General features: G+C 32.4%; 1 protein-coding gene across 10 annotated transcripts in view; it reads left to right on the top strand.

Annotated features, from left to right (window-relative positions):
* The window catches only part of LOC129264720 (kinesin light chain), a 48,870-nt gene extending 22,840 nt beyond the window's left edge, over positions 1-26,030 (top strand). The window contains exons 9-17 of one of the 10 annotated variants that reach the window (XM_054902650.2): positions 451-574; positions 2,187-2,390; positions 3,779-3,862; positions 4,546-4,575; positions 12,785-12,903; positions 13,677-13,718; positions 17,086-17,110; positions 20,336-20,387; positions 21,013-26,030. In XM_054902650.2, coding sequence (XP_054758625.2) covers positions 451-574; positions 2,187-2,390; positions 3,779-3,862; positions 4,546-4,575; positions 12,785-12,903; positions 13,677-13,718; positions 17,086-17,110; positions 20,336-20,350 — 643 coding nt within the window. In that variant the 3' untranslated portion in view covers positions 20,351-20,387; positions 21,013-26,030. Of the gene's footprint in view, positions 1-450; positions 575-2,186; positions 2,391-3,778; positions 3,863-4,545; positions 4,576-12,784; positions 12,904-13,676; positions 13,719-17,085; positions 17,147-20,335; positions 20,388-21,012 lie in introns of all 10 variants that reach the window. The other 9 variants (XM_054902647.2, XM_064102283.1, XM_064102286.1 and 6 more) reach the window with 9 other exon arrangements.
* The last annotated feature ends 567 nt before the right edge of the window (positions 26,031-26,597 follow it).

Here is a 26,597-nt window from a genome sequence, read left to right as displayed (position 1 = left end):
TATTGGTAAGATGAAAGTTATTGAGGGTTATAACTCCAAAACAAATTTCAATGTCACTGAATTGTGTACTTCTGATATGCTTGGCTTTCAACCACTCGTGAACTTCGTTCCAAAATGAAATTACATATTCACATCTAAGAAATAGATCAGCAATTGTTTGAACATGGTTCTCACAGAAATTACATAGTTCAGATTTGAGAAAATTGACTATAAAGTTATATCTATTCTATTTAATCATAGCAAAAAGAAAAATCTGTGCTCCCTTTTAAAGGAAATTTGAACTCGCCATCAAGATTACTCATACAAATTATGAAATTTATTTTAAAAATGACCGAAAAGGGCATTGAGTCGTATAAACATTTAATTCAACAATTATGATTCTAATTTTTAATTGTTCATGGACTATAAACCTGGATACCAATGGACATTTAATGTTTGTTTTTGTACCAGTCGGTCCCGCAGTAGCCCTACGGTCACGACTACTCTTAAAAACCTTGGAGCTCTCTACAGGAGACAAGGAAAGTATGAGGCTGCAGAGATACTGGAAGAATGTGCCGTGAAGTCTCGAAGAAATGTAAGTATTTAGAGTGGTCTGCCCAGACAGTTCTGCCAAAAGGAAAGGAATGTTGGATAGAAGCTTGAGATTTTAGTATATTTCTATGTATATTACAATACAGTATGATTTTTAGGTAGTATAGATAGGCAAGTGTTTTTAGTTTTGAAGTGTTAATATTCTGATATTGCTCATGATAATATAGATTCAGTATTTCAGTTCTTTACATATTTCAGCTTTGCAAATATTGAATGGTAGAGCGGATTTTGGTCTTTAACATGCACCATGGGATTGGAGGATACTTAGCAGTGGTTTAGCTGGAAAGATTAATCTCGCTGTTAGAATTCAATTCTAATCTTTCCAAGTAAATGATTTATATAAAATAGATAAAAATATAGTGTATAATTCATTGATGTTCGTTTATGGAGATGAAGATGGAATGTAATATACTTATTTTAAGTAGTAAATCTGGCATTCCCGTAGAGTAATTAAATCATGAATTTGACCATGTCTATGCCCCTTACAAATTCTTTCACAAATCTGATTTGCCATTTTAATGCATTCTTTTCATGAAATACCAATATCACTCAAGTCTTGAGCCTTATTCATGTCATGTATCAATCCAAAGTGGTTATTTGTATCTGATCTTTGTGTTAGCTCAGTTTCATGTTACTTTAGCTCAACAGGACTTATATACATGCACATATATTCATCCATCAACGCTATTAAGCTATTCTGTGTTATAGTGATTACCGGTATGTGTAGTATGTCTGTTCAGTGTTGTGTGATGATTATAGCAGCATCATTGTTTCTTAACAAACCAACAAATTTAGCCAGATGATGATGGGCATGATATGCCGTTTATTGAATAGGGACATATACAAGTAAAAAAGCATTTCCATACCAGTCATACACGCTTTGAGACTCCACTAAATATGTTTCATTACATGTGAATAAAAGAGAATAAATATAATTTCTTTTCCATTAAACAGACAAAGGTAAGTTGTGTTTGCAGTTGTGTGACAAAATACTTGCATTGAACTGTGATTACATTAAAGTTTGGTGATGGTTAAAATTCAGAACAATTTGACAAGTATCATTTGCTAATTAATCGTTCTGCAACATCCATTCTCCATCGATTGCACATGGCTTTGATAAAAAACAAAATAATCAGGGGAACTTTAATTTGAAATGGTGCAATTTGCATGAAGCCTTTTGATGTTGCTTAATGTTGGCCTAGTGTTTTGTGGTGTTTTTTAGTTTGGTCTGTGAAAAGTACAATCAAATTGAATTACCTTATAACAAGATATATTTAATAATGCAGGAGTAACATTGAGATTAGTTACTTAAAATATAGTGCAAAAAGGTTGAGAGATTTTAGCCACCTGGTGAAGGGTTTCAAAATAAATATTTTAGATGAAATCAAGGCCTTCTACGCACTTTCACTCATTTTTCTGCCAATCCTTCTCATCATTTCTGGCATAGATGTCACCATGGTAGATTTATAAGAGCAAAGCATTCTACTATCTTCTACTATACATTTCTTGCAAGTGCATTCTTTCATCTCATTGCCGTATGTGTTCCGTCCCTACCCTGTCTACCTCTTGACCCCACCCCCCTCCTTCCCCTTCAGGCTTTGGATATGGTGCGTGAGACCAAGGTGCGTGAGCTTCTAGGCCAAGACCTGTCGACCGATGTACCACGGTCCGAGGCCATGGCCAAGGAGAGACATCACAGACGCAGTAGTGGGACCCCCAGGCATGGCAGCACAGAGAGTGTGTCATATGAGAAGGCAGACGGGGGCGAGGAAGTGAGTATAGGCGTAGCTTGGAAAGGGGTGAGTATAGCAAATAAATACCAACAGTGTTTGACCAATTTCTTTTAAAGATCTAGCTAGCAATTACATGAGGAGGGTAGGCCATACATGTATTCCATTCCGGTATCAATTGTACCCCCTCACTCATTTCCTTTCCTTTACTACCGTTTGATGTGATATTTACAGTGAAACCATTTTTACGTTTTTTATCCCACTTTTAAGTTTGTAACTTTCTAAGTTTGATGTTTTTGACGTAATAATTGTGTCCACTATCCAAAATAGTTTTGAAGTTTCTGAATAATGTCTCTCTATTGTTTTGTTTGTTTTATTATTTCTATTTTTACTTTCCACTTTCATGTGACCTATATTTTGACATAATTACATAGGTCAACCTGCTAAATCTGAAACATTGCATGATTTAAATCTCTTGTTTTATTTAATTCTAGAAAGGAATACAAAGTGTGAGTGTGATGAGTGTGTCACAGCAACAACTTTTTAAAGGCACATTGCACATAAGTACAAAATATCGTCTTTCTAAAACAGCAATTTCTCAAATTACAGTAAAAAAATCAAAGATTATCAAACTAGTTTGATAACTTTCTATGCCTAGAACCCAAATCTCAAAAGTCTTTTTAATAAATGAAGTCAATGAAAAATGCGATCTCACAGATGCTCTGAATAAGTTGATTTGAATTTAGATCCATCTTAATGAATTAATTTCATGTAATTCGGCTCATAAGAAAATAAGTTTTTACATTTATTTCTCTAAAGTTTTGCCTCTGCTTACTTTAATCAGTTTTTATTCACTGTATAATGGAATATATTGATTTTAGTCCGAGGAATCTCATCAAGGGGATATACTACTCATGGTTATGCTTAGCATTACATACATGTATTTGGTACCTTGGTGAAAAGCTTATGCGGCAGTCACATTTCCCCTACAATGTCCGCAAGGCAAGTTGAAAATTGCCGTTTTACAGATTTCTATACAAACCATATACTGGAAGCTGGTACAAAAATTATTAAAACGGCTGTTTTTGACTCACCATTCAGCCATTATAGGCGAAATGTGACTGCGCCATAAGTTGATGATTAGAATTCCATCAGCTCATTCATGCATTTTAACAATAGCATGATTTTACTTGATTGTAAAGGATTTAAACATTGTATAAAATAGATAAGGCAAACTTACATTTTGAACACTCTCTGCAGACTCTAATTAATATGATTATTTTGATTAAATTAAAGCTCTTAGTCTAAACAGTCCTTTGAATATGAAAATTTACCATGTCATGATATTACCTTACCTGCATATTCGATAATGATTCATGTTTTTTTTTTTCAATATAAAAATCATGAGATTTTGCAGTTTCTTACCACTTTCTACTTCATCCCTCAAACTCCCTTAGAAGCGGAAACCGAAAGATCGCTCCCGAACGATCCCCGAAGGTTATGTAGAGATTCCACGCAGCCCACCTCACGTACTTGTCGAGGTTAGACATTATCTACTCCCTGGCCATCAGTGATGTCCACACCATTTACACTAACCCACTCATATAGCTCTCCTCTCGATCAGATTCAAAATATATGATTTGTTAAAGATTACTAACAATCCAGAGTGCAATATCACTAGTATTTCTTTTATTTTAAAATCAACAACATGCTATATAAGTTATTTCATTTTAACATTATTTCATCATGCACTGTATTTATACCATTCCTCCCCCCCCCCCCGATAGATTAAAAACGACATCACCATCTTCCCAATTTCACCAAATATTGTTACATATCCCAAGAATATATCTGCTTTGGTGAAGGACATTTGTGCAGCCCATTGTGAAACATGAAACTAATTGAATTATTTTGAAAAGATACAAGCATATGTTCAAACAAATCTGTGAATAATGAATTTATCCGTTGCATATTTTGGCAAGATGAAATTGTAAGTCTTAAATGCAGAAAGGTGCAAGCGATTTAATGCAATATTTGCAGTATTATTAGGAGGTTAAAAGAATTAACTTGACTATATTTAAGATGCTGACAGATAGTTGTGACTTAAATTATTATTGTAATTGAGAGATAAGTAGTAAAGGTGAACCATTTAATAGTCCCAATCTAAGAATTTATGTTTGCTATCAAAATGCAAAACAATGTACTGGTACATTATCTTTTGCAGAAAGGGTTCGAAAATGCACAACTTGGAAAGGTAAACATTATTTATATATTTCATAGCCTTTGGTGCATCTCCCATGTAGCATTCTGTAGATCAGAGCGCTGTTTTCTAGTTTTAAAAATCTGATTTATATTATTAGAACCATATATCATTCCTGTGATTAGAAAGAGAATTGTTTATGGGTGCAGTGACATTAACATTGCTCAAGCTATTAGATGTCATCAATGTCAACAGAAAGATAGCATGTAATTCTGTGTTGTAATGCACAGACCAGGCTACTAATAATGTGGATGTATAATTGATCCAAGCACATGTATTTGTTTCACAGAAAGTTTCTAATATACAAAACCAAAGTACTATGAAAATATCTTAATTAGAAAAACTTCTGTACATAAAACTTTGTTTGTTTTTCCTTGACAAACTAGATGGTTAATTTAAGGTTTTAAGAAATAGAGTTATATTGGTATGACAAAAGAATACAAGAAACCGAGAAACTCTTTAAACAGATTCCTGTCATCAATACTTGAGAAATATCAAATAGTCTGCGAGCAGCTTTAAAGATTCCTATTTTCTTTAATAATTAATCTCTTTGTCCAGAATTACAAAGTCTAAAAGATCATAATAGAATAAAGTAAATTACTGCATATGCTCTGAAATATTTTCCTAACATTGTGATTTAGTATGGTTTATTAACATTTGAAGTTCAAGCATGTTTATCATTTGCTGATATCACTCTCATATAATGACATCGTAGTATAATTGACTAGACATTTTTCATGGAATCATCTGTGTGAAAATAATATTCAGCCATCTTCACTTTATTTTCCCACTTGTTTGACATATTTCCTAACATTCATTAAATTGCATTATGACACCCATGTGTAAAAACTCCAATATTTGCACTGTATCTGTGAAGGATCATTGTGATTTGAAAGGTAACAAACAAGGTTTTTTGTTTTTTTGAAAAGTTAGATTAAAAAAGAAATACAACTCTAATTCAAAACAAAGCTTAAGAATATAATATAACTTTCATCACCATTAGATAGTTCTAAAATATATTAATATACAGATATGCACAAACAGGGTGAAATAACCCTTGTCTTTAAAATGCTTTACTCATTTAGGGAAGCGATATCACTGTTTCATAGTTTTATAAACCCATAAATTCAGCAAACTTTATACAGAATATTCCTGTATGCACATGTGTAAGTAACCTACATGTATACCAGTTGTTGGTTACACAGACTTCACTGGAATGCTAGAGCATGTTCTTCTTTAACTGTAAATAAAGTAATAAACACTTATTTGTTTATTTCTTAATACTATTTCACTAGGATTTTCTGTTTGTTTAATTTTTAAGAAAGCTTTAATGCACTGTAAAATTATTTGATAATTAAAGAAAATAGTTTGCACTGAGAATATATTTAACCCACTCTTTAAAAAGAATATTGATTTACAATATTCCTTTGTGTTTCTTTGTTTTTCAACAATGCTCATTTTTTTTTTGTTTCTTGTCATTGATAAATCCAGAAAACACTTTTGATAATTTACTTTAAAATGATAGAATTTTGCATGCCCACTTTGTCCCCTTGTGAATTATTGAATATTTTTATGAATAATTGGAATTTATTCTATGGATTTTGTCTTCGGTCTTAATATGTCTTTGAATTATTTCTCTGATATATGTGCTCATATATACAAACAAACATTGTTTCCTGTTTCACAAGCATTTATAATTGTTTTATTGGGGATTAGGGCCAATACTTGCAATGGATGCTTCCGTAGAATAGATTTGGGCCGTATAACGCAAAGATTTGTGATCAGTTGCAAATTGCAAGCAATGATTGATAGGTGTGTATGTTGAATATCGATCATGGTGGTTAGTCATTGACATTTTGCAATTGATAGCAAACTTTTGTGTCAAGGGGTCCTGGTATGGGATGCAATGAATGCAACTATCCCATTCCATTATCGGCTTTTGCTTTGGTAGTGGTGCATGAGGAGCATTTTGAAAGTTTGGTTCAAAACCTGTCGAAAGGGACCACTTGCAGTGGTAGAAAAGGTTCAGGATTACATTCCAAATAACTTTTCAGAGCCAAAGACATTTCCTGGGTTTAGCTATAGATTATGTTGATATCAGTTTATATCAGTTAATATCTGTTCAATATTTTGGATAATTCTATTTTCAAAGTTATCTCCTTTGCTTGTAAGGACTGATAAATTGACTCTTGTCTGTATTTCTTGTACCCTACCCTCCCCAGTGTCCCATCTATTCATTCTTTTAATCTTATTTGGCTGTCAAGTTTCTTGACAAAACCTGTTGTTTGTAGTAATTTTGAATGAGGATCATATACACTACACGTTTCACTGGGTCAAACACTGTTATTTATTTGCTATATTCACTGTCTTCGTTCCTGTCTATTTGGGATATGGAGAAAGAACTTAACATGTGTATTCTCATTATCTATATATTTTATGTGATTGTAGTAGTGAAAGCACTCCTTTCTGTGCAATTTTCTACACAAACTGCAAGCTTTTGGATGTGATTTTCAGCAAAATTTGAGATTGAAGTGGTTTTTATGAACGTGTCTTTTAATTGTGCTGCTGTTTACTGCTGTTGCTTTAAAGGTCAACTGAGAAAACAGAAAATTATTGAAATCAAGCATATTTTGGGAATGGATATAAACAGAAAGTATTACAAATTTTTCTTGTAATATTCTGAGATCTTGAATAATCTGTTTGATTATTCAAGCAAAGTCAAACTGCAAACATGTGTAGGATATGGTAAAAAGGAAGGTAACTGATTTAGGAACTTGATTGAGAAATTTGGTACAAAAGCTTGCAGGACTGTATATTTGATTTGCATGCTGCTTACCAATTAATGATTTGTCTTGCACTATATATATGATTTCAAATCCCTTGTGCTCCTCTCCTTATATTGATTTATTCTGAGGCACAATAGAGTTGTATCAAATAGATATGGATCTATATTTATATATATTCCAATTGATTCTTATCCATGTTTGATCAATATATTAATTTTATTTCACTTTGCTTCTTTGGCCTATTTTCATTTCTCTGCAGAGTGCATGCCCATGGGTACTGTGTAGCAGTCTTGTCATGATTATTTATTAAACATGTTCCTCTTTATTCGTGTCTCTAAAATGAATATATATGCAGAATGTTCATATATTTTATCTGTATTTTATCTCCCTTGATCCCCTTTTAGCAGGTTCCTCAGTCCCTACGTACAAATATGTGATTGTGCATGTAGCCCTGCATGTATTCAATGAGTTCTTTCTAATAGCTTGTCTACATTTTCCTCTTTTGCACTTTCCCTAACACCTTCAAGCACTTGCATGAGCATCTTTTCGGAAATTAATGCATACTAATGAGTCGGACAGGTCAAAAGAATATAAAAAGGTTTTCACAGTTGGCATAAAAAGACATAGCTAGGCTACCTACATAGTTTCAATGATAACAAGTATATTTGTTTTGGTAATGTAGACATATGTAGTCATAATTCTCTAAATGGAGAAAATAAAAGGGATGCAATATTTTGAATCTGGAAAGTGTTTTAGGCTTGTGTCGGGTAATAGACACTGTGTGTTATTCATTTAATGTTGTGATGTTTTGTCATTGTATTGTCGCTTTATTTGCAGGTCATTTCTTATTTCTCAATGATATCCTTGCTCTATATGTGTCTTTGTCATCTATTGATCATGCTTTTTGTATGGGACCATGTGTAATGTTACATGTGCATGGATGTTTTAATGCGCACTTCAAGAAACCTATCTATGAAGAATATCTATATCTCCCATTAGGGAATTCAGATATGCTATTAGTGTTACAACAGAAAATTTTGTTCGTATTAAACTGAAACAATTCCAGGAAGGGTCCAGGTGAAAGGAACATGCTTCAACATGTTGATCACTGCAACAAATTTACTATATGGATACTTTTGCCAAGAAAATGGTTGTCTCTTTTGTACAAAAAGCTCCAAAGGTTTCTGGTTTTATATAATGTATTGTGGATCACTGTTAGGGGTTCTTTCACCAAAGCCTATCAAATAGCATATGATTGTATGAAAGGGATTAAAGGGGAATCCAACTCAAATAAAAACTTGTTTTTATAAGGAAAAGAAAAATCAGACAAGTTGATAGGTGAAAGTTTGAACAATATTGGACAAACAACAAGAAAGTTATGAATTTTTAAAAGTTGTAAATATTGGTAATCATTATACTCATGGAGACTTCAAATTGGCCGCATATGGGATGTCATAGTGATGTAAGGAAAGGACTACTCTTCCATGTACTCCATTACATATTTTGGCTAAAATGTCATTTTCTCCAAAAGTTTTATTTCAAATTATATTTTTCTTTCATGAGGACATAAAACAATATACTACCTGGGTTATATTTAGATTATTTCCCCAGGGGAATGGGTACTTAGGAGAAAACCACAAATTCCTGATAATAAAGTACATGGCCTATGGGAAAGTTGTCCTTGCCCCTTGTCAAAATTTACTTACCCAGTTGCCAATTTGAAATCTACATTGTATTAGTGATCTCAATTTTAAAGCAGCTATAACTTTCTTATTTATTGTCCGATTTCTTTCAAACTTTCACCATTCTGTTTAATTTATTTTTCTCCTTCCCAACACAACATTTTATGGCCAAGGCTGGATTCCCCTTTAAATAGCTTATAGAGAGTGATGCCAAGAGCCTGGAAATCTTTTCATCTTGAGTTTGAAGAACCACCACTTATTGACTAGAATGAAGTTGGGGGGGGGGGGTACATTCACTAGTCCTGGCGTTTGCCCTAGTATTGGTCTAAGTCATAAAAGTTTTATGGTATAAAAAAATAAAAATAGAAATAGAAATAGTTCAGTTTCATTAGATTTGTCCATGTTTGAATGGCTTAAAACACATTTTGTGTAAATGTACAATAGAAAATGGAGCTTTCTGGCCATTTTTGCATTCATACAATTATGGAATTCATCAAAGATATTAAAAGCTTCGAATTTGATATAACCAGGGCCCAGTAAAGCACTCAAGATTACTTTGATCTTTCTGTGCAGTCAAAGGTAAAAAAAAATCAACTGCGATCTTTGTTTTACCGGGCTCAAGGTATCTTTCATATGTTCTTAAAATGATTCATCTATATCATTCAAATGCTTGCAACATCTATGTTTTTGGATCAACAGTAATTTTCTTGTTTTTTGTTTGAGATTTTAAGATTATAAAATGCAAAATGGTCATTTATAACCTATTGTTAAAGATGTTTCAGGAATGTGAAAGTAAACGAGAAGACATGCAAAGCTTCTGACATTTGTTCCAACAATAATTGCTCTCATGCAAATGTGCATGATACGTCAAACATAAAACTGAACTCTACCAAACTGTAATCCTCACCTGTATTGCATCAATCTGAAGACTGTTCTTCATCACAACAATTGCTATTACCCAGACCAAATGATTTGGGAAAAATACAGACTCGAGACAATTATTGCAAAAACAATTATTGCAGGAGCAAATATCATACCCAAAAAAGTCATATGTTGTGTAATCAAATAATCAGAGCAATGACATGGAATACATAATTTTGTTTTGAAGAGACTTTTAATCCAAATCATCAATTGTTTGATATAATTTTAGATTGAAAAATTCAAATTTGGAAAACTTTGATAAAAGAAATAATCATGCCACGTCATAATGATAAATAAGCGTAGCATTCATTTTTAAAAAGTGTGTTCTTTGATGTAAACATGATGTTTGATCATGCCCTTTAATTAAAATGATGCAATTGATTATTGTTATCAATCATATGTATATATGGCAGATCATTTGATTTAGAGTTATAATTTATTGATGACAATATTGCTTGTATCATTTTTGTTGTGCAGGGCATTGAAATGGTTACATATATATAAGTATTAATCAGTGTTAAAATGATTTGTTGCTGAGGTAATTCAGTAGATTGTCCGTTTAAGTAATTTCAGATCAAACAGATGGTTCTTAACAAGTACTCTGTAATTAATTTATGAATCAGTATTTTTGTGAAAATGTCATGTTTCTTGCAAGTTTTTTCCCTCCTAAACTCTGACATCCTTGAAAGCAAAATTAGCAAATTCTGTACAACAAATGCAAGCATATTTTTATAGTTTGATAGATTGATGAAAATTATAGATTCATAGAATCCCTAAAAAAAGATGTTTATTACCATTATATTGATATTGTAGTTATTTAGTTAGTTTTCTTATCAAAGATCGCAATTTTAGTGTATTCATGTTGGTCAGTAGTAATAATGACGTTCCATTTTATGACAAGCTAGGTGATACATGTAGCTCCTGTTACAAAATATTTGCATGAAAATTCAAAGAGACTCTTTTCAGATTTAGATAACTAGAGTGTTCTAGTCTAGTCTCAGAAAATATTACTCTAATTATGTTGATATGACTTCTTCAAAATTAAGCTCAAATCCTTTGTGAAATCTTTGATACAATTTTCTTTAACTTCCTTCAGCCATTTCTGACAATGAAATAGTTTGTTGAACCCATTCCAGTATTCATTTGTTTCACTCGTTTTTTTTTTTTCTGTACCTCATTCATTCAAAATCAATTATTTCAAATTAATCAACATAATGCATGCAATATAGTGTTCTAGTTTTGATACAAATGTAAAAGTATTGCAGGCTGGTTTATTATGTGTGGTCATATATACATGTACATGTGTGTTTAAGTTTTAATATTGACGCATGTCCACCAAAAAAAAAGAGTATGGTCATCACAGCAATATGCACTGCACAGCCACACCCAAATAAAGTAAACAAAATTCAGTACGCAATCTACATAAATTAAAGCAAATCTAATCATCATCTTTTGGACCTCATTTGAATACCAGTACTGTCAAATGAAATGCAACGGCAAGAAGAATTTTGAATTATTTATTTAAAATGTTGATTTATACATGATTATATTGTTGGTAATTCAACCCAGCTATGATAAAATCACTTCCCTGTACACTTTCTGCAAATGCGACCACCCTGGACTTTTCACTTTGCACTTGATGTACTAAGCCCCTTGCCCCTTGAGATGCCCCCCCCCCCCGAGATAAAGTCACACAAAATTTACCTGCCCCATTTATACTCTAATTTCTATTTAAACACACATTCCTTTCTAAAACCCTGTTTAACATTTTGTTTCCTTTTATTTTTATCATTTGTTTTGTGTTTCTCATTTAAATGTCCATGCTTTCATAAATGATGTTTTCAAACTTATTATTTTATTTTCTCCTTGATCCCGACAGATGTAATTTCTTAGTCTCATTATGATTTAATCCCTCATTTTCCCTATAAGCAGCAAGTATTTTGGTCTAATGCTCTCTTTCTCTCTGAATAGCATAGAAGTTTGTTTAATCATCCTGATTTGCTGCTAAGAAATAAGCATGATCTAAGTCACAACAGTTTTAAGTTGATAAATTGTTTTATCGGGTGCCGGTGGAAATAATCAAATCTTCCCTACTGAGAAATAATATTACAAATAACAACCGAAAATGAATTTCAAGCTCCCGCACACATCTGTATATTTCCATTCTATTATTCATCCACAAAGATGTGTGTGTATTCAAGTTGATATCTTTTGGAGGTGGAGAAATAAAGAAGATCATTTTTTAACTATAGATTTAGTTTATATTCATATTCATAACATAATTGTGGTGAAAAAGTTTATGCATCTTAAGCAAGATTTTTTGCAATAATTTCATGGGGAAACCTTGATCTGATAAAATGATTCATTCTGTGGTACAGGGTTCATGTCTCCATCCATGTTATTGTATTGCAGTTCCTCTTAAAAACTAAATGTGACTTCTGATCATCTCATAGCAGCAAGTTCATTGCTGGGTGACGGGATCTTGTATCTCAAATTTTAGGGAACTGAAGTTGTTTCAGTTTGGTGACTACACAAACAATCAAATGATTTTCCATCCAAATCCCAGATCTCAGTCTTTACAAACAATAATCCACTATGTTGGATCAAATGGAAGGAAATCTCATTTTAATACAGTTTTACAGCATTCACGTCTTTTTCACTTTCCTGCGCATTTTGAGATACAAGATTTTGTCTCCCCAGCAACATTAATGGTATGAAAGAGAGATTTGGGGGTAAAGAGAGCAGTTTAAATGGCCCTTTAGCATGCTTGCATGTTGAACCCAAACCTATGTTATGTCCTTCTTATCATGTCAGAATGGTGATGGCAAGTTAAGGAGAAGCGGTTCACTGTCAAAACTCAGGGCATCGGTGCGGCGTAGCAGCACTAAACTTCTCAACAAGCTCAAAGGAAGAGAGTCCGACGATGATGGAGGGTGTGTATCTACTCTCAAATATATCCTATATGGCCGTAGATGGGGGTACATAGAGGTGGTTTTTTTAAATATATATATATATATTGCAGACTGTACATTGATAGAAAGATAAACTACTTTTTAATGCTTAAAAACTAATCTTTGTAGAACATACTTTTAAACTTTGGATCTATTCCTACAGAATTTCTTATAGGGGTAAATTAGAACTTCTTTATTTTTGTAACCATTAGGGAATAGGAGAATTATAGGGGTTCTGAATCACAAGAATATTTTTTTTATTTGTATGGAGGCTTCTCTCAATGTTCCATTGAAATATAACTTTGATCTCCAAATTAGAAATGAGAATGTGAAGTAGGTCCCTGGGGAATGATTTCATTTTTTTGTGGGAAGAGCTCCAGAGTGGTTGACTGAAAAGCCTGTCCTATATTTTTTACTTCATAGATATAATTGCAACACCTGAAACTACAATAATTGTGTTCATGAATGAGAGAAATTAAAAACAACTTTTGAAAGAAGCTTATAACAGAATCGATGTAATCATTAAACACTCATAGACAACCAAAATGCAGAATTAAAGAAGACAAGAAGAGAGTCATTTCAGAGTTGTGATGAGTAATGTGCAGAAAGTTGGAGTATAGATCAGAAGAAAGTAATTACATCAACATTTTCCTAAAAGACTGAGAAAATTGTTGGAATATATGTAGTTAACTTTGAATACAGACATTATTACGTTTTCCCCTACGTTCCTCTTTTACAATCTTAAAACCTCAAAGGTCTGACATTTTTGATGGTTTAATGGATATGGTGAAAAGTGGGTGAGTCTGGTCTTATCAGCTGGTTTTGACGTAAAGTGCCTTGTCCGCCTGTGGGGACGCATACAATCTTTGTAACTTTCCATGATCAATATGATGCCCTCTATCATTGAGTAAGGCATGCGTATCCTAGGAATAGACTTACTGGGAAATATGAAGGAAACCTAGCCAGCCGTCTTGAAATAACTCTGACCTAGCATTCAATGGTCTTGTTTGCTTTGCTGTTAGCACAAGCATTGCATGTATTCTATTATCGAAACAGTCATTGTTCTCATTGTTGTGCTGAAAATATATCTATTGAAACTATTTATTTTGTGACCTGTTGGCCTATATCTATTCCTCGTTGTGGGAAGTTTGATAAGAATAGGAACTTTACTAAGTTTAGCCAAGTAAACCATTTTTATGTGGCAAAGTATTTGAAACTAAAATAAAAATAAATTGTAAAATACACATAAACTTGGAATTATAAAAAGTTCACTCATTTCATCAAGGAATTCATGGATGCAGATCTTAAAACAGTAGTTATAATTTCAAGTAAATAAAGAAACAACTCTAGGGAAATCAAAAGAAGCCAATATGTCTACTATTTGGAACAGTGTATATTGTCATAATGATATTTGTGGCCAAATACTTACTCTCTTCTGCTTGATTATATTGGCTCTCTCAAATCAACTATTGTTTATTAGCATAATTAATGCTTCGATCATCATTGTTTCCTAAAACTCCACTCAAGCTCCCAAACTGTTTCTGTATATTATTTTGCTTTGTTTCAAGAAATGTGACATTACTCTTTTCCTTTGATTTCCTATGATTATAGCTGTTTTTTGTTTTATTGTTCAATTATCAACCTCGTGAGCTTGTAATTGTTTATTTTTCTGTGGAATTTGTTGTACACGGCAAATACATACACAATGATGTTGATTCTATATTTGAAGTAGTTTGATGTATATCCCTGTTCATCAGCAATCAGTTTGATAGATATTTGAACTACTTTATACAATCGTCGCTAGTAGTACTACATTAAAAAACCCCAACATTTCACAGATTTAAGATATATACAGAATATTTATACATCTAAACATAGAAATTACATCAATATTTTACACATTTTCAAAAAGGAAAGTCATTGCGATATCAAAATTATGAATATTTTAACATTAGAGAACAGGGTTTAGTAGACTTTTAAATGAACATTCAAATTATTTCATGATTAAAAAATGTCCACAGTTTTAAAACAGATATTTTTCACAACTTCTATGAATTACAGTCAGATCTTTAGGCCCTTTGAAATACAAATTGATGTGAATCATCATGCTTTCAGGATTCTTCACTTTTTCTCAAATTCTTCTAATATTTTTTACACAATACTAATTGCCAATAATTTTATTAACCAACATAATTTCAAGTGGAACATGATGACATTGTAATCCAATAAGCTTGATTACATATATATGTATTTTGGTTAGCTAAAGATATAAAGTTGTTGTGCCAGTCTGTGTAAACAAAGCAAAACAATTGTTTATATGGAGAGTTTTCATTTGATTACAGTTGTATTTAACTCCATTGTGATGTTATTGGTTCTTTTATAATTACGTTTTGATCAGCTTCTATAACACCATTAATGGTTCCACAGTGCTTTATATGTCTTTACTATGTTGCTTCAATTTGGTGCTAAGTTCTCTCTTTGCTTTTTAGTTTTCATATCATGTTGTTAACCTCGTCCGTTCAATGAACAAAAAAATTGCCTTTGTGGGTGTTGGAATTCTTGCTTCTAAATTTATGTTTAATTGCAAGAGACTCAAAATTTCTACCCTCTTCAGCACTCTCATAACTTGTCAATGTTATGTTTGTAAATTTACTGTTGTCTATCACTTTTCTGTGTTGTCAGTCACAGCCAAAAGGGCGTTAATCTTACATCCAAATGGATACGGTTTAATGTCCGTATGGTTCTAAACACATTATGTATCATTAGTGTAATTTTATTCACATCTCCGTTAGCTAATGATATTTCTCACCACCGTGTTGCACCCCTAGTTGTTGTTTTACAGGACTTTTGTTGGAGTCAGCCAATGTGACCCTGTAATTACTGACGACTACCCACAACAAGTTGGAGGCAATGTTGCATGAAATAGGATGTTGCTGTCTTTCCTGAGCCCCAGACCTTCATTTTCATGTTATAAAGCATCATCTATTGTGTTGCTCGTTTGCATGTTCAGTTATGCACTTCTCGATTCTTTTCAATTTCCTTGAATCTCGCATGTCTTGAGAGGGCCAAACTGGACTGTTTATATATTTCAATAAACGAAATGCAAAAAATATTCTCATTTATTACCCAGAGATTTCTTCAAAATTTCAGAGATAAACAAGGTCATTTCTTAAAATGCAATGACAGCAGAAAATTTGGGCTTATATGAACTTTCAAAACATATCTGAAAAGATAATTCATTTTGTAAAAATTACGAATTTCTTTGTAGATAACTATTTAGGTCTTCTTTACAACACCTTATTGAGGTAAAATTGCAAATCAGGTAGGTTGTCAAATTTTTGATGATTTAAGCTCAATTACTATATTTGCTTCTTCGACATTTGTTTTCAAGTGATTGAAAACGCATTTTAAAAGAGGTTCATTTTAATTCTTTTCAGCAAAATTTTTCTTCAAACATTTGAAATGAAAGTGAGTGGAATTGTATCTCTTAATTTCAACTACATGTTTTATCCTAACAAATGTGACGACGGTGAATATCCAGATTTCTAATGCATTCTTATATTTATGAATATTCAAATTGTTGATAAGTCTAACTAAGGCAGTTTGAAGACTTGCAAGATATACTGAATTACAAATTTTGTAGTTTATTTTGAGCATATATGACCACATATTAAATTTCAAGGGAGTTAATTATTGAAATTTTGGAAAACATTCCCAGTTGGCCCCTCTCAAAAGAATTTTTTATCCGTTTTTCCCCCAATATTTTTCATAGATACATTGAAGGTATAAAGCCTTTGCATATAATTGCTTGCATCATGGCAATGAATTGGATTGTTGATTTTTTTTTCTCCAAAATATACATTGAATCTTGGAACCAGATTATTCAGAGTTATGTCTTTTCGGATATCAAATTACGTTAGCAAAATTTGCATGTGTAAATGATGATTGCTATGGAATGTGCACTATAAACATGAAAGCTTGCTGGAACATGGAGAACTAGGATGAATGTATATAAAGGAGATTTTAAAAGATGAATATTAAAAAGAAAATAAATCTATTTAATGATGTGAATCTTGTTTGCCATGATCCTCACTGACACTCCTGATCTTCTTGATATCTTTGTCTTATCTTTGTCCTTCTTTGTTCCTCACGTTGGTTGGCCAGTTTCCTTAGAAGTAATGGAATAGAGGTGTGTAGAAGTCTCTCCGTCCCCGTAGAGGTATATGTACGTAAGACACTCGCCTACCTCTGTGCAACGCATCTCTTCCCCACTCCACCGTGCATGAACCCTTGTCTTATGTCTTGTTCCCGCATGGTTGTGAAGAATTTCCTTGAGGATTTTGTGAACTTGTCGATATTTGTATTTTCTTCTCATTTCAATTGATGCATTTTGTGATTTTACTTTGATTGTGATATTTTGTTTGTACAAGAAATGGTCCCAGCGATGATAGAGAACATGCGTTTAGTAGATTTATTGTTAACTTGTTGCCATATCCTTATTATCAAAGATTAGACATTAACAAAGCACTGTGGTAACCATTAAAAAGCTGATCAACTGTACTCTTTGCCAGTGAAACCAATATCCCTCCCATTCCTTATTCTATAGTGACAGATTATTGTTGGTGTGTTAACACTGCCCCAAAAAGCTGTGTAATCACTGCTTTGACGTGTCTTGTGGCACTGCCATTAGCACAATTGCAAACATGATATATAATCTTTCTGCAGTCTGTAATGGTTTACAACAGATTTGCATGTTAACTGTTAAAAACCAATTACGAATATCAAGCTGAAATAGAGTAGAAAAAAATGCAGCAGTGTGAGTGCTTAATACAAAACTTAGGCTGTTATTTTTCTAGAAAAAAACAAACTTGTATGGCATTGTGTCTATGGCTCTTAGGAAGAGCTTTAAGAACGGTAAAGGAACATATATAGTTCTATATGAATAAACGTAAGGAAATTATGTCAGATGAGATTTTAAAAAAGTTTGATTAAAGATTTTTATATTTGATGTGATGAGGTTGGTTTGATTAATAGGTGATGAAGTACCACTACAAAGATACACATGTACTTAAAAATTAGATTAAAAATTTGAGGGGGATTGATATTCCAGAGATAGCACATTCATTTCAATAAATCTGATATGAACCCTGTATGGCTTATTGATGCATATGTTATATAGCATGCACCATTATGATTTCATGACTTGACAAATTATTTATCATGAGATATAGTACTTATCGACAAATTATATCCCTTTTCATGCCTTTATATTGCCTTATTTGCTTACCATGTATTTTATATACATGTAAATGTACGATGTAATGACATGTGAAGTCGTTTTTCCTTTTTGACGGAATCCTTTATTTTTTAGTATCTATATGTTCTTAACCTCATTCATTCATTTTTTGTTAATTCATTAAGTAAAACAATTTTAGACTGTTGCATATGTTGATAATATTTGCAATCTAGATTCATGAATATATTGTTATAATTCTTTCCAAACCAACCATCAATAAATTGTCCAGTATATTTTAATAGAGGGGTTTTTCCATTTTATTTTAAAATTATTGTGAGAGAAATACCTACAGTATGATGTATTTTTTTTTGTAAGAAGGAAAGGATTAATGTTATCCTTTCATAATCTCTATCTCCTTATCACACGGTCCATCATTTGAATATTTTCATTAATACGTCATCTATTTCATCATGCACATTACAAATGAAATTAGGAACCATATACATCTGTATCCTCATATAATATTTACATTTTAACAGATCAATTGCTTATTCCCACATATTTATGCTAACCCATCCAATTTGGTGCGCCATACACTTTACATTTTTTCTGGTTTTGTGTACAGCAAGTTCATCATTGATACATGTATACATGTATTCACAAGAGTAAACTCCCAATTTTTTTTTTACATTTTTTTTTTTACTTGCACAAGATTACGATTTATACATCATTGTACAAATAGATTTCATGATAAAATCCCCATCTTTGGTGAATATTTCAATAATATTTACAAAAAAATAATCTCAAAATGTTGCTCCGGTGCCATCACATCAGGCGTCTAGTTCTGGATTTTATGATATACACATTTTAGTCTTGATTCATTTTCATAGTTTATTTTATATTTCCTTTAAAGTATACTGGGCATCATATATTTCATATACATTTACAGTGCATATAAAGGTCAACCAAATTTAGGGGGCTAACATTCACAGATTGTTGAATAGAACAATTCGAATTTACCAGAATATGAAAGAAGCAACTCCTTATCTGGTTTAATATTCAATATAAATATCATACTTGTACCTCAAACACTACATAGTGTATGACTAAATAGCTTAATGTGAAAGCCAACAGGTGTAGATTCCAATATCCCATGTTTCTGTAAAGTGGATGAAGTGTGTGGAGCTGACCAGTCAGTCAGAAAAAGCAAGCCTTTTAGCGTTACATTCATTAACATAATCCTCAGTTCAGTGACAAATCTAAATTACTCAGCCGAGGCATCCGTGAAGGTTTCAGCTCAGTTTTTCTTGCCAGAAAAAAATTTGAATTAAAAATTCATCTTCAACATCAATTTATTGAAACATTTGTGGTGTCAGGGTTGCGAGTAAGATATCAATAGAAAACAATTGAGGTGTTGCTCTTTTGTATTCTGGCCAATCTATGTTACAATATTCATTAATCTCTGAATAGTAGCCCTCTAAATTCAGATTACCCCTTTATTGAAATACACAAAGCATACCAGGTTTCTACCAGGTTGATAGTTTGTGAAAGCAGACTTTTACAATTTCAATTTGCAAACATGAATATACATAGGCTACCACTGAAGTTGTAATATTCATATAAGAACTGATTCAAAAATTTGAAGAAATGAAAATTTTCTGCAAAAAAAAGTTTTCAAGAGTAAAATATATTTTTTGCCACAAAAATAACCACTTTTGCAGTATCATAAGTCTTTAGTATCATTCTTTGTATATTACTTATTATGAAAAAAAGTCACCCTAAAGCTACAAAAAACGACATAAGAATTAATAGGCAGATTAAACCTGATTCAGATAGGTATACATGTATGTACAAAGGTCATGATTTTTTTTTCTGAAATTACTTTTATCACCTAGGTGGATATTTTTCATATGGATATTTCTATGGGATATTCCCAATGAAAAGTTTTCAAAATTTGAAATTTAGAGTAAAAATAAGGAAGGTTATTTTTCCTAATCATCTTAATAGGAGTATTCATTTAATAGTCTATAATAATTTCAGATGTACATAATGGATAATACTTGTCACAAACATAAAGTTACCTTGAGATTTGAGTAATATATGCATTTTTATGTGATTTAATTTGTTCTTGTGCTTTATTTTTTTAAATATTATTTTTTTTTTCGTTTTTCCTCCCAGCATGAAAAGAGCTAGTTCTATGTCAGTTCTACCCAGTAGAGGGAATGATGAGGTAAGTCAAGTTATGCATGACTTTATCAATAAATGAATGATATATGAAATGCAAAAAAAAAATTGTATTTTTTTTAATGAAGTTTTTCTAAAAATCTCATCCCAAAAATGGTAAATGATGTACTTAGTACTAATGAAGTGTATCAAATTTAAAATTTTGTTGATTACGTATGTAGGGCTACAAATAATTTGTTACATGATTTACCATCTCTCACGTCAGATCGCGAAGCTTGGCATGCCAATGTTGATTCATTCTGGAATGCGTCCGATTTGTAGTAGTAGTGTAAAATGTATTTGATGTAATAAATTGAATATGACTAAGTGAGTAATATGAGTTGCCATATTCAAATTGCTCTTAACTTCATGAGCCCCTGAATGTTAAAAAATCAAATCTTGTTTGAATCTCAAAAGTGTTTCATCAACATTTTTTGTCTGATATGTTGTTGGATCTAACAATTCCCTTGTTTTGATTGACTAAGAAGCATAGCTCTGTTTTTCCTGTCAAATAAAACACACTCGAAACACTCCCTAGATAATCATTTTTTTATTCTGGAGTTCTGGATAATTTTGTCTGAATGAAATGATGTTCAATTTCACAATTTTTCTTCTTGATCATATACCTACAGTCATCACCGGCACCCATTCAACTCAGTCTTCGTGGTCGCGTCGGAAGCCACGACAACCTTTCTTCACGTCGGCAATCTGGAAACTTCTGAGACGATCCCTTCATCAGTACCTCCATCCATTGCACAAACTTTTAGCGAGTTGAGATGATCCCTGCCTGATGAGATGGCAGCAGAATTAGTCCAGCATAGCTCTTTTATTTTTCAATGGCACAATGGAATGACTTGAGCTGCTTCAGTTTTTTCACTAACATCAAGTTTGTAGCATCATAAGTGCCACGAAATCCCTGGATTTGGAGAAGAAAATTACACAACATGTGGATTTCCAGTTTTCATGTGGAGCTGATAAACATTTTGATGAACATTTCTTTGATATATTCGCACCAGAACTGACCACAGAATTTGTCAAAATCATATTCATCAGTTTCCCTTTTAAAATGGTAGCGCCACGAGGATGATCAGATTTCCTGACTTGTTTGACCTATTTCTAGAATTTCCCAAATCAGATTGACCTTAGTGAAACAAACTGTAGATATCTAGCTCACTTATTCATGATGTACTAAAAGAATGGAGACTTCAAAGGTTTTGTTTTTCTTTTGCAAATGAGATGCCCATTTTTTTTATTGGGTTCAAATGAACAATCTGATAAAATATATTGCAAATTTTTATTCATTAATCTACCGATTTTGTTGCTGTTCAGTGAATGCAGTGTCGGGCATTTCACCAGTCGATTGTCTGATGAATTTATTTGAGACAACATGCTTGATTTGTTTTGGGGTTTTTCCCCCATGGTTGCTGCTTTGAAAGCTCATAAGTTTGAACTGAATATGTAGTGCACACATTATCAACCAACATCACACGTATATGAACATTACTTTCTCTCTTGCAAAAGAAAGACAAGACGTTTAAATCTCTATCTTGTGAAGAAGCGTGAGTGAGCACTACCAAAATATGGCGTGATGTGCAATGACTAGTGCACGTACTGACTGATTGTTGTTTTGTCTCCGTGGAAACCCCATACCAAAGTGGCACACAATTAGATGGTGACCATTATTTAATTGAATGTAGCTATATATAGAACATGTACAAATTCGAGAAAAACTAAGAGAAGAAAATTAGACATTATTGAATTTATCTGATTTATTGTATATTATAATTGATAGATACATACATGTACTTGCAAGAATTTGATAACTGGAATGATTTCTTGTAGGGTGAAGAGATAGCTTGATTGATGAATAGTGATAGATATACAAGGTTAGGTGTGATTTTACTTAAAATAGAGATGGAATCTAAACTTTAGCTGTGAGATTTATACTCTCTTTCTCATTCACTGATTTGAAGTGTACAGAATGTATCAAATGAATAAAACTGAAAAGAAATCTTTCCGTGTTAGTAGTTAAAGCAGTCTCTAAAAGAGTACCGGTATGCTGTCTGTGGCGTTTGTGACTTCAATCAATGTCTGTTATTGTTTTAAAAGTATGATTTCCCAAAATTGTTGAAAAGATGAATTTTAAAATTTTAATGAAATTTATTTTGAAAGGTACTGGCATTTTCAAACTTTGCATTGTCAGTGTATGGCTTTATATAAAGAATGGTCTAATAATCTTTTACACGTCATATATAAAAAAATCATATGAAAATTTTATTATATTGGTGTTCTCCTGAAGCAGTTACAGTGCACAGTTTAGCAGGAATCCAAATCAATATTTTACAAAGCAAGTAATAAGTATTTAATTGTGAATTGGTTATGCAATCATAAGATGTTGGAAAACTCTGCCCTGACTATAATGATGTTATATGAATCAAAAACTTGTGTTTGTATGTTATAAAATCTGTCATAAAAGGAGGCAGTGTGGTCTTATGGTGTGGTTGCATTCCTATATGTATGTTATTGAACACAAATCTACTGCATACTTACGCACAAAAAGTGTCAAAATAAACGAAAGATCGTGAATTTAACCTTAGTCCTTATCAATAATTATATATCATACATGTATCTCTTCATTTGGAATCGATCTATAATCAAGCTGTACCAAGAACTAGAAATAAGATAACTTTTTTACACAATCAAAATGATTTGGCAATCACTTAGTGAAGCTTTTGTCTACTATGTAGGTTTAGCCGACGTCTCTCTTTGGCCAGAGATGTTGCAACACTGCAAGAAAATAGGATAAATTGCTGATAAATTGTATTTGTCCCATACAATGTTTTCATAATATAGGATGTGGCAGCCTATTAAAGAATTCATTTCATCCCCAATGTCCAGCCAATCTGATGAACCTCTTCAAGAATAAACCAAGAGCTCTTTGATATTCCAATAATAGACAATTATTTTAAATTGTAAGTGCAGTATGATTTACATATTGAAATGAAATGTACTCCGTTCGTATAATGCTTGCATGTATGATAATTCTCACACACGGAGTTGCTATCCAATCTGAAGCCAGGCATTGCATTGTGTAAAAATTCATGTAAGTCAACTCTTCATAGCATGGCTGTAATCATCAATTGTTAAATGAATGTGATTTTTAATTGTCAAACAGATACACAAAGCAAATCAAGATTTGTTATTGATCACTCTCTATCTCTTGCACTTGTGATACTAGTATTTCAACATCTCAAATTGTGTCTGAATTAAATTCTTGGTGAATCTTTTTTTCTGAACTTTGCCAATAACAGAATCAATTGTAGAATATGAAGGTAATGATCTTTGCTGCACTTTGAATATTGATATTGTCAGCAAGTTCTTCACTTAATAGAACTCCATCTATCCAGTATTATGGTTTCTTCATAGTTTTATTTGTGGTTTAAATGCTGCCGGATAGTCAATTTATGCGTCCCTATCTTCCTCTTAAAAGAAACAAATTGTAAATTACTGTTTATGTTCCTTGAATCAGCATTCATAATCCTTTTCAAAATGTGCTCTGATGTAATATTTAGTAACATTACATTCATGAACTTGTTACAAATGTAGATATCATGTGCTTTGTAGTAGAAACCCCTATTCATCTTTTCCAGAAAACGATTTATCTCAAATGATAACCATTAAATGGTTAGGGCTTACCAATTATTGTTAAACATTAGGAATTCGCATGGCTTATACACCATACCATGTTTTCTCTTTTGAAAATGAATTGATGTCAATGTTAATTTCATACACAATAAATTCACATGAAAATGTTATGATATGATTGTGTTGCCTCTCACAAGATTGAAATATAGGTATATGTGTTTTCACAGATGAAAAGGTCAAAAGGCATTATAATGCATGTTTGTGAATATTAGCTCAGTTGTCACTCATGGTGATGTCTGCTTTGTAAGAGCCTTGGCCACACTGTTGCTATTTTTTTTAGATCAAATATCAGCATTCTGACAAAATAGATGATTACAGCTCATCGTCTCATTAAAGAATTCATTTGTAACCTTTTGCATCTTGGTGGTTCCCGCTCAAAACCGTATGACACAGGGAGTGGACAAAATGTACAACTTACTAATGGTATACATTCTGCAATCGCTTTTGTAGACAAACATTTCTCTGCTGATAATGAAAAATAAAAAGACAAGGGGAATATGCATATGCTCAGGTCTTACATGGTTGTACATCAGAGTAATGAAGAGATATGAAGTCATAATGAGGATCTGTATATCTGTCTGCTTTTGTTAAGCATGATCTCAGCAAAATGAGCCCCCAACCGTTTTAAGATTTGCATTTATTGCAGTGCTGTGCACTTAATAAAAAAGTATAATTACTTCTGAAATTGCTACTACAGTCAATTTAAGCAAAGCATACCTGTGTATTGATAAAATCAAAGAGTCTGATGATTGTGATTTGGAAAAAATAATAACTTCTGTGTGGCCGAGGTCATCATGGATATCTGACCGTGTTCCTGTGACACGAGGTAGTATTATATACGTCATTAACTGTCCATCTGTATTTTGTAAGGCTTCAAGATATTTTGTTGCTCTAGTGTTATACTCTTATTTTTGTGCCTTGAAAATCTTTATCGTGTGCAGAGAACCTATTTATGAGGTAATGTAAAGAAAGAGCTATAAAGATAGATGTCACAATTCAAATAAATGTGCTTGATATCGATTATGCTTTCGATGTAGAGTGATGTTCCAACTTGCCTGGAATGAAAATGCTTAATTATTTAGACATTAGAAAAGAAGAATGTACATACATTATATATGTAGTTTTATCTGTGCCATTTGTAAAGAGTAATTCATCTGTTAGCAGAAGGGCAAAGAAATAATTTCCTATTACAAACATTGGGTTAAAAAAAACTACCTAATAAGTTATGATATCAGTTCACCTATATATGTTTACTAAAAGTAAGAATAAAGAGTCTTAGAAATGTTGTCACAGAATATTAATGAGTAATTTCATCTATTGACAATTCATTCAATATGGGATCATTTGCTTTCCAACAGTAAATTTTGAAATATTCTGACAGTAAAATTTCTAAAAACTTGAATGCACATTTCAAGGGATGTCAGATAGTGTTGTGATAGACCGTGCCAGTAGTCTCTTTTGAGATAGCATTTTCTTACTAAATCTTCTTCAGTGGTGACAGTAGAATTAGACAGGTCTATTTTTCCATCTGATATGCATTTGGTTCAACTTTTCTCTCTAATACCTTGTTCAGCTCATTAGATGCTCATTAGACGCTCATTATGTCACACCTGACGTTGTCAGGAACACTGCTACAACTTGTTATCTTTTAGCCTTTTCTAACTGGTTAACCAAAACAAAGACTGCATTCCTTTGTAATCATATAGATTGTGACTGTGCAGTGTAACTTATGTGTATACAGCAGGCATATCTTTGAACATATTGACAGATATTTCCTTTCAAAAGTTCTAAGAGTACTTGTATAAAGTATATGAAGGATCTCATCTTAGTTGATATGTGTGTAATAAATGTGTGATGCTTGCAAATACATTGATGACACAAAATGTATGGAATAAAAAAAAAACTAAGTTCAATGTGCAAATAAAGAGATAAATGTAAATGCTGATTCGTTTGTTCTTGAGTAGTTTTTAAACTGTCATCTCTTGATCTTTTTGTAAATAGTTGATCAAATAATCATAAAGTATGCTATATGATTAGGGTCTATCAGCCGTACATTAACATGCATATTTTGGTCTGCAAGATTTTATTGTGCAACATCAGAGCATTATACGAAGCTCCTAAATCTGATGAATTCTCCAAACAGGCTTATATATGAGACTTATTGTTCAGTATTGTTTTATTTTGGATGGTTTAATGAATAGTAATAGATAATAATAGATGGTAATAAAGATAATAATAATTATTATATTGGATGGCTCTTCTTCATAATTATGGGATGTAGAAATATGCCACTTTATAGGGTCAATAATGGACTTGTCTATGATTCCTACAAATATCTTATGGAATGGCGTGGTCAAAAAATTTCGCACAGCAAAAGTATTGCGCGAATCGTTGGGGGGGGGGGCTGGCCTAAATAGGGTTAAGATGATATAGTAATGATGATGGTGATAATATTAATAAAGTGAGAGCATTATAATAATAACAGTAGTAGCAGAAGCAGCACCAGCAACAT

This window comes from Lytechinus pictus, chromosome 7 (assembly GCF_037042905.1).
Source record: "Lytechinus pictus isolate F3 Inbred chromosome 7, Lp3.0, whole genome shotgun sequence".
Classification (NCBI taxonomy): Eukaryota; Metazoa; Echinodermata; class Echinoidea; order Temnopleuroida; family Toxopneustidae; genus Lytechinus; species Lytechinus pictus.
This window is presented reverse-complemented; position numbering and strand designations above follow the sequence as displayed.